At 39.2% G+C, this 15,562-nt stretch overlaps 1 protein-coding gene across 1 annotated transcript; it reads left to right on the top strand.

Annotated features, from left to right (window-relative positions):
* Positions 1-6,577: 6,577 nt before the first annotated feature.
* Positions 6,578-7,694, top strand: TAAR5 (trace amine associated receptor 5). The gene is given in 2 exon segments (XM_004391330.3): positions 6,578-6,731; positions 6,734-7,694. Coding segments are annotated over 2 exon segments (1,008 nt in total). The 3' UTR covers positions 7,588-7,694.
* The last annotated feature ends 7,868 nt before the right edge of the window (positions 7,695-15,562 follow it).

Here is a 15,562-nt window from a genome sequence, read left to right as displayed (position 1 = left end):
ACTGCCTTAATGAAAGCTGTCCTTCACTGGAGCATCAATGACTCCCCAGGGTAAGGGAGAAAAATTAGAAGATCCAGAATCCAGTTACTCTTGCTTCTGATTGTTGTGTAACTGGAATGTATTTCCAAAAGTCAATGGAAAACAGTAATGAGGACTCTAACTTGGAAAGATTAATACAGGAAACTGTGAATTTGGACTAGGTGTTCATTCACACTATTGCCTCCACCACTTGTCAGTTTTTTGTACTGTGGTGGCATTTGGGTTGCTGTGATGCTGGAAACTATACCACTGGTATTTCAAATACCAGCAAGGTCATCCATGGTGAACAGGTTTCAGAAGAGTTTCCAACTAAGACAAACTAGGAAGAAGGACATGGCAGTTTACTTCTGAAAACATTGGCCAGCAAAAGCCTTATGAATAGGAGAACATTGTCTGACATAGTGACAGAAGATAAGCCCCTCAGGTTGGAAAGCACTCAAAATACTACTAGGAAAGAGCTGCCTCCTCATAGTAGAGTCGACTTTAATGACATGGATGCAGTCAAGTTTTTGGCACATTCATTTGCTGATGTGGCATGACTCAAAATGAAAAGAAACAGTTACAAACATCCATTAATGATCAGAACTAAGTATGGATCTAGGAAAATTAAAAATTGTCAAAAATGAAATGGAACACATAAAGATTGATGTCTTAGGCATTAGTGAGCTGAAATGGACTGTCATTGGCCATTTTGAATTAGACAATCATATGATCTACTATGCTAGGACTGACAAATTGAAGAGGAATCAAAAAATCATCAAAAAAAAAATTTCAAGATCTATCCTGAAGTACAATGCTGTCAGCAATAGGATAATATCCATATGCCTACAAGAAAGACCAGTTAATATGACTATTATTCAAATTTACCCACCAACCACTAAAGCCAAAGATGAAGACATTGAAGATTTTTACCAAATTCTGCAGTCTGAAATTGATCAAACATGCAGTCAAGATGCATTGATAATTACTGGTGACTGGAAAGCAGAAGTTGAAAACAAAGAAGACTGATCAGTATTTGGAAAATATGGCCTTGGTGATAGAAAGGACACTGGAGATCACATGATATAATTTTGCAAAACCATTGACTTCTTCATTGCAAATATCTTTTTTCAACAATATAAATGACGACTATATACGTGGACCTCATCAGATGGAATACATAGAATTCAATTGACTACATCTGTGCAAAGAGACAATGGAAAATTCAATATTATTAGTCAGAACAAAGCCAGGGGGTCACTGTGGAACAGTCCATCAATTACTGATATACAAGTTCAAGCTGAAGTTGAAGAATATTAGCACAAGTCCATGAGACGTAAAATATGACCTTGAGTATTTTCCACCTAAATTTAGAAGCCATCTCAAGAATGGATTTGACTTGTTGAACACTAATGACCAAAGACCAGATGAGTTGTGAAATGACATCAAGGACATCATACATGAAGAAAGCAAGAGGCCATTAAAAAGACAGGAAAGAAAGAAAAGACCAAAATGGATGTTAGAAGAGACTCTGAAACTTGCTCTTGATCATAGAGTAGCTAAAGCAAAAGGAAGAAATGATGAAGTAAAAGAGCTGAACAGAAGATTTCAAAGGGCGCCTGGAGAAGACAAAGTGAAATATTATAATGACATGTGCAAAGCCCTGGAGTTAGAAAACCAAAAGGGAAGAACACACTCAGAATTTCTCAAGCTGAAAGAACTGAAGAAAAAAAATCTAAGCCTTGAGTTGTAATACTGAAGGATTCTATAGGGAAATCATTGAATAACGCAGGAGATGAACAAAAGAAGATGGAAGGAATACACAGAGACACTGTACTGAGAAGAACTGATTGACGTTCAACCATTTCAGGTGGTAGAATATGATCAAGAACCGATGGTTCTGAAGGAAGAAGTCCAAGCTGCACTGAAGGCATTGGCAAAAAACAAGGCTCCAGGAATTTATGGAATACCAGTTGAGGTGTTTCAACAAACGGATGCAGTACTGGAGTCGCTCACTCATTTTATGCCAAAAAATTTGGAAGACAGTTACCCGGCCACATGACTAGAAGAGATCCGTATTTGTGCCCATTTCAAAGAAAGATGATCCAAAAGAATGCCGAAACTATCAAACAATATCATTAATATCACTCGTAAGTAAAATTTTGCTGAATATAATTCAAAAGTGGTTGCAGCAGTACATCAACAGGGAACTACCAGAAATTCAAGATTCAGAAGAGAATGTGGAATGAGTGATATCATTGCTGATGTCAATGGATCTTGGCTGAAAGCAGAGAATACCAGAAAGATGTTTACCAGTGTTTTATTGAATGTAAAGGCATTCGATTATGTGGATCATAACAAATTATGGATAACATTTTGAATGGGAATTCCAGAACACTTAATTGTGCTCATGCGGAACCTGTACACAGACCAAGAGGCAGTCGTTCCAATAGAACAAGAGGATACTGTGTGATTTAAAGTCAGGAAGTGTGTGTATTAAGGTTGTATCCTTTTACCATACTTATTCCATCTGTATGCTGAGCAAATAATCTGAGAAGCTGGACTATATGAAGAAGAAGGAGGCATCAGGATTGGAGGAAGACTCATTAACAACCTGCTAAATGCAGATAGCACAACCTTGTTTGCTGAGAGTGAAGAGGACTTAGAGCACTTACTGATGAAGGACAAAGACCACGGCCTTCAGTATAGATTACACCTTAACATAAAGAAAGCAAAAATCCTCACAACTGGACCAATAAGCAACACATTATAAATGGAGAAAGATTGAAGTTGTCAAGGATTTTATTTTACTTGGATCCACAGTCAACACCCATGGAAACAGCAGTCAAGAAATCAAACAATGTATTATTGCATTGAGCAAATCTGCTGCAAAAGACCTCTTTAAAGTGTTTAAAAGCAAAGCTGTCACCTTAAGGATTAAGGTGTGCCTGATCCAAGCCATGGTATTTTCAATCACCTCATATGCATGCAAAAGCTGGACAATGAATAAGGAAGACTGAAGTAGAATTAATGGGTTTGAATTATGGTTTTGGCAAAGAATATTGAACATACCATGGATTGCCAGAAGAACTAACAATTCTGTTTGGGAAGAAGCATATCCAGAATGCTCCTTAGAAGCAAGGACGGTGAGACTTTTTCTCACGTACTTTGGATATGTTATCAGGAGGGACCAGTCCCTGGAGGAGGGAATCATCGTTAGCAAATAGAGCTACTAAAAAAGTGGAAGACCCTTAAGGAGGTGGATTTACACAGTGGCTGCAATAGTGGGTTCAAGCATAACAATTTCAAGAATGGTGTAAGACTTGGCAGTGTTTCTTCTGTTGTACATAGGGTCACTATGAGTCAGAACTGACTCAACAGCAACTAACAACAACATAACAAGTCTACCCACTTCGGCTTACTATGTGCCATCAACTGTTTTTAAAACTTCATGAATTTTAGTTCATTAATCTTCACAACAATTGAGGTAGTTATTATTATATTTAATTAATAGGTAAGCAAACTGGACACAGACTGATTAGGTAATCTCTGACATAGAGACCATACCACTACAAACAGTCTTTATAAAATTCTACTTTTCAAAATATATGTGTGATTACATATTGTGTTTAAGTAAGTTTGATGTAATCTACCCCAGAAACAAAATCTTTGTTTGCTGTTTTCTTTCTTCAGGACTTACACCAACTGTAGGAAAGCTATGCCTATTTTTAACAGATTCTTGGTCAGGTTAAATTTAGTGCCATAGGATTCCCTGACTGATTGTATGTGAATTATTATTCACACACTAAAGAGGTGTTGCAGTACATGGTAATGTGGAATCGTTACTTGGTCTGACTAAGTTACAGAATCAGAAATCTGTTTCCTCACACATGGAGCTGGCAATAGTTTTCCAGCAGTCACCACGATATAGAGTGTTTCGCATTGTTAAACACCTGGCTTAGTCTAGGCTTTGTGATGGAGAGGAAGGTGCCTGCCAACCCTCTTCATTCTTTGTGATTTGCCCCACCTCCTCCTACTGGTCTCACTGGCAGATGTAATCTATCATCAGCTTTAGAATTCTGTCATTTTTACAGTATCAGTTTGATGTATACTGCGGAATGGTTTCTCCATGGCCATGTAGAGTCATCTCAGCTTCTGGAGGTTTGATGCCAAGGAAAAGAGACAGCAGAATGTGCCTCAACATTTTATTTTCCTCCATAATATCCCTGTGAGGTGGAGACATGTGGGTATAATTGTCCATACTTTTACCAGTGACGAAACAGAGGGATAAAGAGATTAGCTGATTGATACCAGAAGTGGCAGAACAGGAATTTAGTTTTTCTGTCTCCAGGTGGACAATTTCACCTACTATGATTTCTTTGAAGAGCACAAAACATAAGAGTTTAAAATGAACATCACGGTCACTCCAATGTGGTGTCACAAACCTCCTCTTTACAAACCAAAGGGCTTATGATCAATTGTTCTCAAATATTTCTCATGTTGAGAGAGATCTACATAAATAATGCCAAAGTGGACGGGACATCTGAAACTCACTGAAGATTAAATTAAAGAAGAAAATATATAAATCCAGTTTCTTTGAATTTCATCTCTAATTAATTGTCAGAGTAAACGATGCTGTGTTGAGAATATGTTCCTTAACAACTGAGACTTGTGCATAATGCAAACTAGGTCCCTTGATACTCCTTCAGTGCTCTTTTGACATCACATTCCATGTGGAACAGCAGCTTCTATTTAGAGTATAAAATCATGAACTGATTGCACGTCTGTCAGCCTTGTGCATGGAAGAGGATTCTGCATACTGTCTGTCCACCTGCTATGAGAAGACTTCTTCCAATGAAGTGATTCTGATTCCCACTTCTGTAAGTAGCTTAGAAACTCTGAATTCAGTTGGTTAGGGCTTGTTCAAAACTTTGCAGACTGGTGTTAAGGTAGTTAAAATGCTTTTTCCTGTCAGATGTGTTTTCCCAAGATGTCTAAACATTGTGTGCCATCATTAGAAAATGTGTAGCAGAAGAAACCGAAATAGGGAAATTCTCTATTATTTTCTCTTGGGAAGAGTTGACATGTAAATCAAATACCTTAATCTGCTGATTTTATTGTCATTTTACTTAATTCTTGAAGGGGGAGTGTCTTAGTCATCTAGTGCTGCTACAACAGAAATACCACAAGTGGATGACTTTAATGTTTATTTCCTTACAGTAAAGTAGGCTACAAGTTCAAATTCAGGGCGTCAGCTCCAGGGGAAGGCTTTCTGTCTCTGTTGGCCTTCTCATCATTGTTCCCCTGGACTAGGAGCTTCTCCTCTCGGGGACCCCAGGTCCAAAGGATACACTCTCCTCCTGGCACTGCTTTCTTTGCAGTATGAGGTCCCCCACTCTCTGCTTGCTTCCCTTTCCTTTTATCTCTTATAAGATGTGCAGGCCACATCCCAGGGAAACTCCCTTTACATTGGATCAGGGATGTGACCTGGGTTAGGGTGGTGTTACAATCCCACCCTAATCCTTTTTAATGTAAAATTACAATCACAAAGTGGAGGACAACCACACAATACTGGGAATCATGGCCTAGCCAAATTGATAAACACATTTTTGGGGGGACACAATTCAACCCATGACAGGGAGATGGAAATGACTCCTTCTACAAGTAATGATTTAGTTAACAAAAATTAATTTTTCACTCGTTTAGACTCACAACTTCAAATCTGACTTTACACTTGACAACAGGTACCTTATCAAAATGGAATAAATACCCTCTCATAATTCTATATTGCCTATTAGGACACTGTCAGACCTTTTCTTTGAAAAAAACATTTGGCTTCTATCTTTCTTCTTTTCGGGAGCCCTGGTGGTGCAGTGGTTAAAGCACTCAGTTTTCAACCAAAGGTGGGCAGTTTGAACCCACCAACCACTCCACGGGACAAAGATGTTGCAGTCTGCGTCTGTAAAGATTTATAGCCTTGGAAATCCTATGGGGCTGTTCTACTCAGTCCTGTAGGGTCGCTATGAGTCAGAATTGACTCAACGGCAGTGGATTTGGTTTTTGGTTTTTCTTCTCTTTCCTTAAGGATATTATCTAAATTAGTTTCAAAAGTGCTTAATCAGATGAACAAAGGCTAGCAGAGATAACTCTTATAAAACCTTGAATCTCATGCTGCATTTAATTTTCAGGACACATTTTAATCAGCACCCAAGGAAATTTTGGAGCCTTGATGGCATAGTGGTTAAGAGCTCAGGCTGCTAACTGAAAAAGGTTGGCAGTTCAAATCCACCAGCTGCTCCTTGGAAACCCTATGGGGCAGTTCTACTCCGTCCTATAGGGTCGCTATGGGTCGGAATCAACTCAATGGCAACAGGTTTCTTTTTTTTTTTTTGGTTTTAGGGAAATTTTACTTGGTTCCAAAATGCTCTTTAGTTTTCAACCTCTTGATTTCACTTTCTGATTGTTTCACAGACAGAAAAAAAAAAAAACTTTTTTTTTTTTTTTTGGGTGGGGGGACACGTTTTTCAGTTCCCAGATAGGGGAAGAGTAGGAGCCATAAATGAGCACTGTCCCCAACCAAGGTGCTGAAGGGCAGCCAGAGGCATTCTGCTACCAGGTGAATGGGTCTTGCCCTAGGACCGTCCGTACTCTGGGCATCCAGCTGGCCATCTATCTGGCCTGTGCAGCAGGCATACTGATTACAGTCCTAGGGAATCTGTGGTGTTCGCTGTGTCCTACTTCAAAGCGCTTCACACCCCCACCAACTTCTTGTTGCTCTCCCTGGCCCTGGCCGACATGTTTCTGGGTTTGCTGGTGCTGCCCCTCAGCACCATCCGCTCAGTGGAGAGCTGCTGGTTCTTCGGGGACTTCTTCTGCTGCCTGCATACCTACCTGGACACGCTCTTCTGCCTCACCTCTATCTTCCATCTCTGCTTCATTTCCATTGACCGCCACTGTGCCATCTGTGACCCCCTGCTCTATCCTTCCAAGTTTACAGTCAGGGTGGCTGTCAGGTACATCCTGGCAGGGTGGGGGGTGCCGGCAGCTTACACTGCCTTCTTCCTCTGCATAGATGTGGTAGAGAGGGGGCTCAGCGAGTGGCTGGAAGAGATGCCATGTGTAGGCAGTTGCCAACTGCTGTTCAGTAAGTTCTGGGGCTGGTTAAACTTCCCTGTGTTCTTTTTCCCCTGTCTTATTATGATCAGCTTGTATGTGAAGATATTTGTGGTTGCTACCAGGCAGGCTCAGCAGATCAGCACCTTGAGCAAGAGCCTGGCTGGGGCTGCCAAGCGTGAGAGAAAAGCTGCCAAGACCCTGGGCATTGCCGTGGGCATATACCTCCTATGCTGGCTATCCTTCACCATAGACACACTGGTTGACAGCCTACTTAACTTCATCACGCCACCGCTGGTCTTCGACATTTTTATCTGGTTTGCTTACTTCAACTCAGCCTGCAATCCTATCATCTATGTCTTTTCCTACCGGTGGTTTAGGAAAGCACTGAAACTCATCCTGAGTCGAGAGACCTTCTCCCCGCGAACACCTGCTATTGATTTGTACCAAGAATGACTCTTCTGCAGACTGAGAGGACTGAGTGCAGGCAAAGGATAGGACCTTTGGAGGAAAGGATGACTGGGGCTGTGGCAGTGGGCTGTGACGTGTCATAAATTTGTGGGGGAGTCAGGGAGTCGTGGTTTAAGTGGAAGAGAAAAAACAAGCTCCTTAATTTGGAAAGAAGTGCAGTACTTTCCTCACTCAGCCTTTTTATAGTAGACTATGTTAAGAGTAAAGTCATCTAAATATTCACGAGATGAGCCAAAGCGCTGTGCAAATATTTGATTCTTCATTCTTTGCTTCCTTTGAGACAACTCAAGCAAGATGTAGAGGTGAAGTGAAAAGAGCCCTGAGGTCAGGATTTCTGAGTTCTCATCCTGGCTCTGCCACTTGTCAGCAGCAGAGTGAGACTTGAACAAGTGTTTGAATCCTCCCTCCCCACTGCCAGCGGGTTTTCTCCTCTGTAAAACTAAGGGGTTGTACTGTGTGCTGCTTAAGTTCAAATAGTTGTATAATCTTACTTTGGAAATAGTTTTTTGAATTATAATTTTACTTCATGTCATAATCATATTCAAGTGTTTTGAATGTCTCTTTTTCAAAATGTTCATTTTATAATCCTTGTCTCCTTGGAATCCAACCACTAGGCAGGTTTGTAACCCAGGTCTGTCCGTTTCAAAGATCACTGAGTAAATGTATTATATTCTTGAAGGAACATTGTCTTCTTTTTTGTAATCATTGAAACTTGAAAATATGTGCAATATTTTGTAAAGGAATAATTATCCACATCTGACCATTTAAAGAGTTTTTTCTTTCCATTCCAATCACACAAGTTGGATCTTCTATCTTTCCAGGAATACCAGCACCTGATTTTCTTTGGAAGAACAAGTGCCTGTGCCACATGCATGCTCAGAACTGAACCGAGCATTTTCTCAGGAGCTATTCCTAGTGAAGGTGCTGACACCTTTCATGGACATCTTGCTTCTGTCTTCTTCCTGAATCTTTTCCTAAAGGTCACTGTACTTCCATATCTTTTATTGTCTTTTTTTTTTTCAAATTAATAATTTCTTATTTAGAAACATATTTGTAAATTAATCAGAAGTTTCTGGAGTAAAACTGAGTATATACATATATATATACACATATATATGTATGTATTTCAATAAATAAATTTAGATAATGAATGAGTGAATGTGTTCCAAAAATGTTTCATATGTCAGCTGCATAGAGAATTAGTCATTAGGCAAATTGATTAAAAGAACCACTAACATGTCAGTAACAACCTTTAAAGAAAAAAAGGTTATTGTCAATTACATTAGATGAAATAGGTTTATTTCATTTATTCTTATCAGTATATACATATCTTCATATGTGTATTCCTATCTGTGTATAAATGTATATATATTCTTTTTTACTAGGGAGATAAACTTCATTGTCCTCATAGTTTTGTCCTTATTTTTAAAAAGAATGTATTGTAAAAATTCATTTTCTGTGTATTTTTGGATGCTTAATTTTAATTATGCTTTCTTTTGTATCTAATTTTTAAGTAGTATTATATAATTAAAATACAGATTAATTACAAATTAAAAAGTATCCTAGTATATACATTTTTGAGACATTAAGGAGCTGGGGACACTGTGCCTTAGATATAACAAATAATTTGCAAAGTACAAGTCAGGTATTACTTTAAAAACACACACACGTATTTCCTTCTTATCGTCCTAGCGTGCCCATTTGTAATGCACGGCCCATGGCACTCTCTGTTCTGGAAGTAAGAACACTAGCTATCCCACAAGTAGACACAATATACCAGTCGCTTTAGAAAAAGCAGGAAACTAACCCGCCTCTTTTACATCATATTGTTTTCTGTCAGGCGGCAAAGGCTGCGTTAGCCAGGATAGACGTGCACGATGAAGAGAGGGAAGGACGGGAAGGGAAGAGACAAAGGTTTACTAAGAACCTACAGTGCTCTGCATCTCACTTAAGGCCCACAAACCTTGCGAGGTGGACATTAACAACCCATTTTATAGATGAGGCACAGAGATTCGTTAATTTACCCATGGTCTCCCTTTTGAAAGCCCTTAGCCTATCTACTATAACCTTGAGTTATTAGAGGAAATTGGATGGCTAATAAGCCCGTGAGTGGAACTAAAATTAAAAAGCGGAATTAGTGGTAGGAGACTTTAGATACCAGTGAGTCACAGAATGCAAGGTGTCATGGTACAATGTTTATATCACCGACAAACTAAGATGGAATGAGAACAAGAGTCACATCAGTGGTGAACACCACGAAAGGGAGAAAGTGCTGATGGGTGAAGAGGTCAGGTGCCTTCCCCCAGGATTTGAAGCCCAGCTCCCACATCTTCTTTGGTATGATAATAGGATACATAAGAAGCAAATCCGTTGCATGCAGCAAATTTGTTGGGGCGCTTAGATAACTGAAAATCTGCCTTCAGTGATACTCCTCTGAGATCTGAGTAGAATGTCCGTGGTGATACTTTATGTTTTGGGGATAGTGACCTTTCCTCATTGTCTTTCGCTTACATTCAAAACTGAAGGACATGATACATTTCAGTTAAAGATTAATGAATATAAAGATATAATATTTTCCCCATATGATTCCATAGACACCCGAGTTTAAGAATCTCCTTTAAATATTGACACCAGGGCACTCCTCAAAGCATGATGCCTTTTCAATCAGATGAGAACAGAAACAGAAGTAGGCTTCACCTGTAATTGCTGATAAGCTGTAGCCTGCTAATAATCATCTTTATCGAGGAACATTCCACTAGAAAATCATTTCTTGGGTGTTTTTGTACTTGTTTAGAATTTTTTGTCTTTATTTTAACTTCTTTTTCCCAAAAACAGTTCAGTATGGTTTTAAATTCCAGATGGATCCTTTTTGTTTTGTATGAATTTGACCATTATTTCCTCTCCAAGCATAAGGCAGCCTATTTATACTGTTTTCTTACAACTTAGCCAAAGTAGATTACAGTCTATTTCTTTCAGATTGTCTTTTAGGTCACTAAAGCTGGCAGAATGTAATACACGTGAGTGTATGTTGTGTAAGTATAAATATAAGACCTGAGCAAATAATTCAAGAAGCTGGACTCTATGAAGAAGAACGAGGCATCAAGATTGGAGGAAGACTCATTAACAACCTGTGTTATTCAGATGACACAACCTTGCTTGCTGAAAGTGAAGAGGACTTGAAGCACTGACTGATGAAGATCAAACACCACAGCGTTCAGTATGGATTACACCTCAACATAAAGATCACAGAAAACCTAACCAATAAGCAACATCATGATAAATGGAGAAAAGATAGAAGTTGTTAAGTATTTCATTTTACTTGGATCCACAATCAACACCTATGGAAGTAGCAGTCAAGAAATCAAAAGATGCATTGCATTGGGAAAATCTGCTGCAAAAGACCTCTTTAAAGTGTTTAAAAGCAAAGATGTCACCTTGAAGACTAAGGTGCGCCTGCCCCAAGCTGTGGTATTTTCAATCACCTCATATGCATGAGAAAGCTGGATGATGAATAAAGAAGACTGAAGAAGAATTGACGCCTTTGAATTATGTTGTTGGTGAAGAATATTGAATATACCATGGACTGCCAAAAGAACAAGCAAATCTGTCTTGGAAGAACTACAACCAGAGTGTTCCTTGGAAGCAAGGATGGTGAGACTACGTCTTACATACTTTGGACATGTTGTCAGGAGGGATCAGTCCCTGGAGAAGGACATCATGCTTGGTAAAATAGAGAGTCAGTGAAAAAGAGGAAGACCCTCAACGAGATGGATTAACACAGTGGCTGCAACAATGGGCTCAAGCATAACAACAATTGTGAGGATATGGACAACAATTGTGTGCATATGGACAAGGACTCTGATCACGGCAATGTCCATAGCAAGAGCTTCTTTGTGTTGCTTTAGCATAGCTCCGTTCTGTAAGTTAGTTTTGTAAGGCACATCAAGAATCAAGATGTCACAGTAACAGTGGCTACTAAGTGTGTGAAAGAATCAGATCCGCTCACCTATGCAGAGTTTTACGGTTTGCATAGTGTCCCTCTGGAGCTCTGATGGCTGCAAAGGTGGATCTGCCTGGACAATCAAAGAGAAGGGATTCACCACCCTTGGTACTAGCACTTGACATCTATCAGATATTGCCACTAAAGGTTTGTCTTCTACCGTTCCCATCTATCTTAGCTACGTAGTGTTACTGTAACAAAATATACCACAAGTGGGTGGCTTTAAAGAATAGAAATTAATTTCTCACACTTCAGGAGGGTAGAAGTCTGAATTCAGGGTGTAGCTCTAGGGGAGGTCCTTCCTTATTGATTTTAGCTTGTAGTAGCTGCTGGCAACCCTTGGCATTCCTGGGCTTATAGATGCATCTCTCTCCATCATCAGTCATCCTCTTCTCCCTGTGTATATCTCTGTGTCTTTTCTTGTCTTTTTATAACTCAGAAGTGATTAGGTTTAGGACCCACTCTACACTAATATGACACTCATAACAAAAGTACGCCTCTTCCTATTTCCAAACAGGGTCATATCTGCAGGTAGAAGGATTAGGATTTCAACACATATTTTGGGGGGACACAATTCAATCCATAACACCACCTCTATTTTATGCTCCTTTCCCACTGTAGTTCCCCCCCTTCCCCCATCCCCTTCCCTCTTTGAAAGAATGTATATCTCAGAACAACTGATGCTGGGTTTGGCCATGTGGCTTGCTTTAATGCATGTAATATGGGCAGCTATGATACTTGCCACATCCAAACAGAAACTTTAAATGTAACTGTATGGTTCCATCTAGTTTTTGTGCTTCTGCCTCCTGCCATGAGAACAGATTGTCTCAAATAGGGGCTGCCCTATGTCTCTCTGCTGCCAGGAATATGTGTGTTTTGATTGGAACTCCAGAAGACATTTTGGGACCATAAAGAAAATATCAGGATAATTTTAGTACCCTTGGTCCTAACATACTTTAGCTGCTGAGCCAAATGCAAAAATCAGCTCACTAAACCCTTTATTACACAAGTAAAATCAACCCTAATGTGTTTAAACCATTTCTTGCCAAAATCAAACCCTGAAAGTTACACCTTAATACACAGTTTGATGCTCCATTGAGTAAAGCAGAGTGTCACAGTGGAACTGTGAACACTTGTTCCCGTGCATGTCCCAACCATTAGGAGGGGCTGTTTGACTAGTTATGACTAATGGCCCGCCGTGACGTGCGCGTTCTAGGCTGAAGCATAGAAGAGGTGCTTCACTGAAAAGATCATACCATGGAATCAATATAGCCTGCATCCTTGAGTCACTGGGTCAAGGAGAGCTGCCCTAGAGGACCACCTAGATCCAAAGTAGACTTTGCACGAACAAGATATAAACTGTTGTGTTAAGTCACAGAGATAGTTGAGCTTGTTTTTATTGCAGTGGAGCCTAGAGTATACTAACTAAACCAAAACACCAAACCTGTTGCCATCAGGTGGATTCTGACTCATAGCGACCCTATAGGACAGAGTAGAACTGCCCCGTAAGGTTTCCAAGGAGCGGCTGGTGGATTCGAACCACCAACCCTTTGGTTAGCAGTCATAGCTCTTAACCACTATACCACCAATACTAACTAGGACCCAGCATATCTACGAAGTAGTATGCTAAATATTGTGCTTATGTGATTATGTACATTTTTTCTGTGGAGAGAGTATATAAATTTCAGCATATTTTCAGTGTGACTATGATCTACAAATTATCAAGATCCTTCGACTTACATGATAAATTAAATGCTAAATGTCTTGTTATGGGTTGTTGTTGCTGCCATCAAGTCAATTGCAACTCTTGGAGACCCCACATGTTGCAAAGTAGAGCTGTTTAACATTTAATAAATTGTACTTCTTTGTGACATCCGTTTGTCCTAAGCTCTCATTTCAGTGCAGAGGAATGAATTTGAGCTTAGAATTCAGATGATTTGAGTTCAATATATGGCAGACTTTTTTCTACTAACTGTGTGATCTCATGCAAGTTACTTTGCTTCTCTGAGACCCAGCTTCCTCATCTGTAAAATAAGCAGAACATAGGATTAATATGAGTTCACCGTATGTGTTTTTATACATCATAGTTGATAAATAAATATTATTTAACTTTTATCACAGTTAATATATTTTTACTTAATTATTTATGTTTATGCATTGTCTCCCTTCTCTGATTTTAAGCCCTGGAGGGCCAGAATCATGTCTTATGATTTTTTAATATTTTCTATAGAGCAGGAATGTCAACTGGAAATATAATATGTACATGTGATTTTAAATGTTCTAATAGTCACATTTGAAAATTTAAAAAGGGAAATTTAATTTTAATAATATATTTTACTTAACCCAAAATATCCAAAATTTGATTGTTTCAACATGTTATTAATACAGAAAAATCAAATGAACTATTTCACATTCTTTTGCTTGTACTAAGTCTTTAAAACACTAAGTGCATTTTTCACTTATAGCACATCTCAGTTTAGACTAACCACATTGCAAGTGCTCAGTAATGGCATGTTGCTAGTGGCTGTTGTATTGGACAAAACAGAAAGAGCCTAAAATAATATCTTAATCGACTGTCTGATTCTGACTCCCTCACCAAAACCCTCTGCTCTAGACAAACTGGCCTGTTGACCATAAAGTCCTGTGTGCTTAATTTGTGCTTCATGTGCTGCTAACTTTGTGTCTTTGATGGACTTATTCAGTCTGCCTAGAAATTCCCATTTTAACCTTTTTTCTGCTTAAATTAGTGCTCCACTACTCAGCTTAGATTCCAACTTCTTCAAAGAACCTTCTCTGATCCCTTAGTCCACAGCATCCTATCCTTCCTTCAAAGTCATACCATTTATCATATGTTCCATACCATACAATTTATCTTACACATTATAATTGACAACAAACATGTCATGAGTGCCTACTTATCATTGTACCGGCGATTGGAAAATACCATCTCTACCTTGTAGGAATATGTAAGTCTAACAGTATTTTAGATGTAAAGAGACCAATTGAAAAATAAAGAAAATGTTTGATAAGTACCAAATTGGTGATATAGATCGGTGTTCCTTAAACATTTTCCTTAAACAATAGCTCTCTTATTCAGGACCTCTCCACCCCTATTCCCTCTGATAAAGAGATCTCCATGGTTAAATAAATTATGGAAATGAGTATTTCAACAAAGTTAGACAGGTTTTTGTTAAAAATAGGACTTCTCAGAGTCCTTCATATTCCAAGGTATAGTATTACTCCCTAATAGGAGGATATAGTATGCAGCAGTTCCAAAACACTCTTGATGCAGAAACTTCTTTCACCGGAACACTTCATAGGATGACTGTGTCATAAAACCCCATTTGGGAAAATTGGCCTAAGAGACAATGAGAATTATAGGAGTTGAGAAGCAGAACTGATCCCACTAGAAAGGCCTCAAGGAGCAGGGTAGCATGTATTTAGAAAATAGGAGAAAATGGAGAATGGCCCTTCAGGTAACGAAATGACTTGAACAAAGGAGTGGAGATAAAAATATCCATCGAGTCTGCGAACCACAACAGGCTGCACAGGGAGAAGCAGGGAATGTCCAACTGTGGAGAGTATTTGGATGCTCACCTCAGGAAGGTTTAAAAGAGGGGCTGCTCTTTTTTTTAATTTTTTTTATTGTTGTAGTTTAGATGAAGTTTACATTTCAAGTTAGTCTCCCATACAGAAATTTATACATACACTGTTATGTGACCCTAATTGCTCTCCCCATACTGTGACAGCAAACTCCTCCTTTCCACCCCTGATTCCCCATGCCCATTTAACCAGCTCCTAACCCTCTCTGACTTCCCATCTCACCTCCGGACAGAAGCTGCTCATTTAGTCTCTTGTATCTACTTGAGCTAAGGGGCACACTCCTTACGAGTATCCCTTTATGTCTCACAGTCCAGTCCAATCTTTGTCTGAAGAGTTGGCCTTGGAAATTGTTTTAGT

The sequence above is a fragment of the Trichechus manatus genome, unplaced genomic scaffold, assembly GCF_000243295.1.
Source record: "Trichechus manatus latirostris isolate Lorelei unplaced genomic scaffold, TriManLat1.0 scaffold00002, whole genome shotgun sequence".
In the NCBI taxonomy this organism is placed as follows: Eukaryota; Metazoa; Chordata; class Mammalia; order Sirenia; family Trichechidae; genus Trichechus; species Trichechus manatus.
This window is presented reverse-complemented; position numbering and strand designations above follow the sequence as displayed.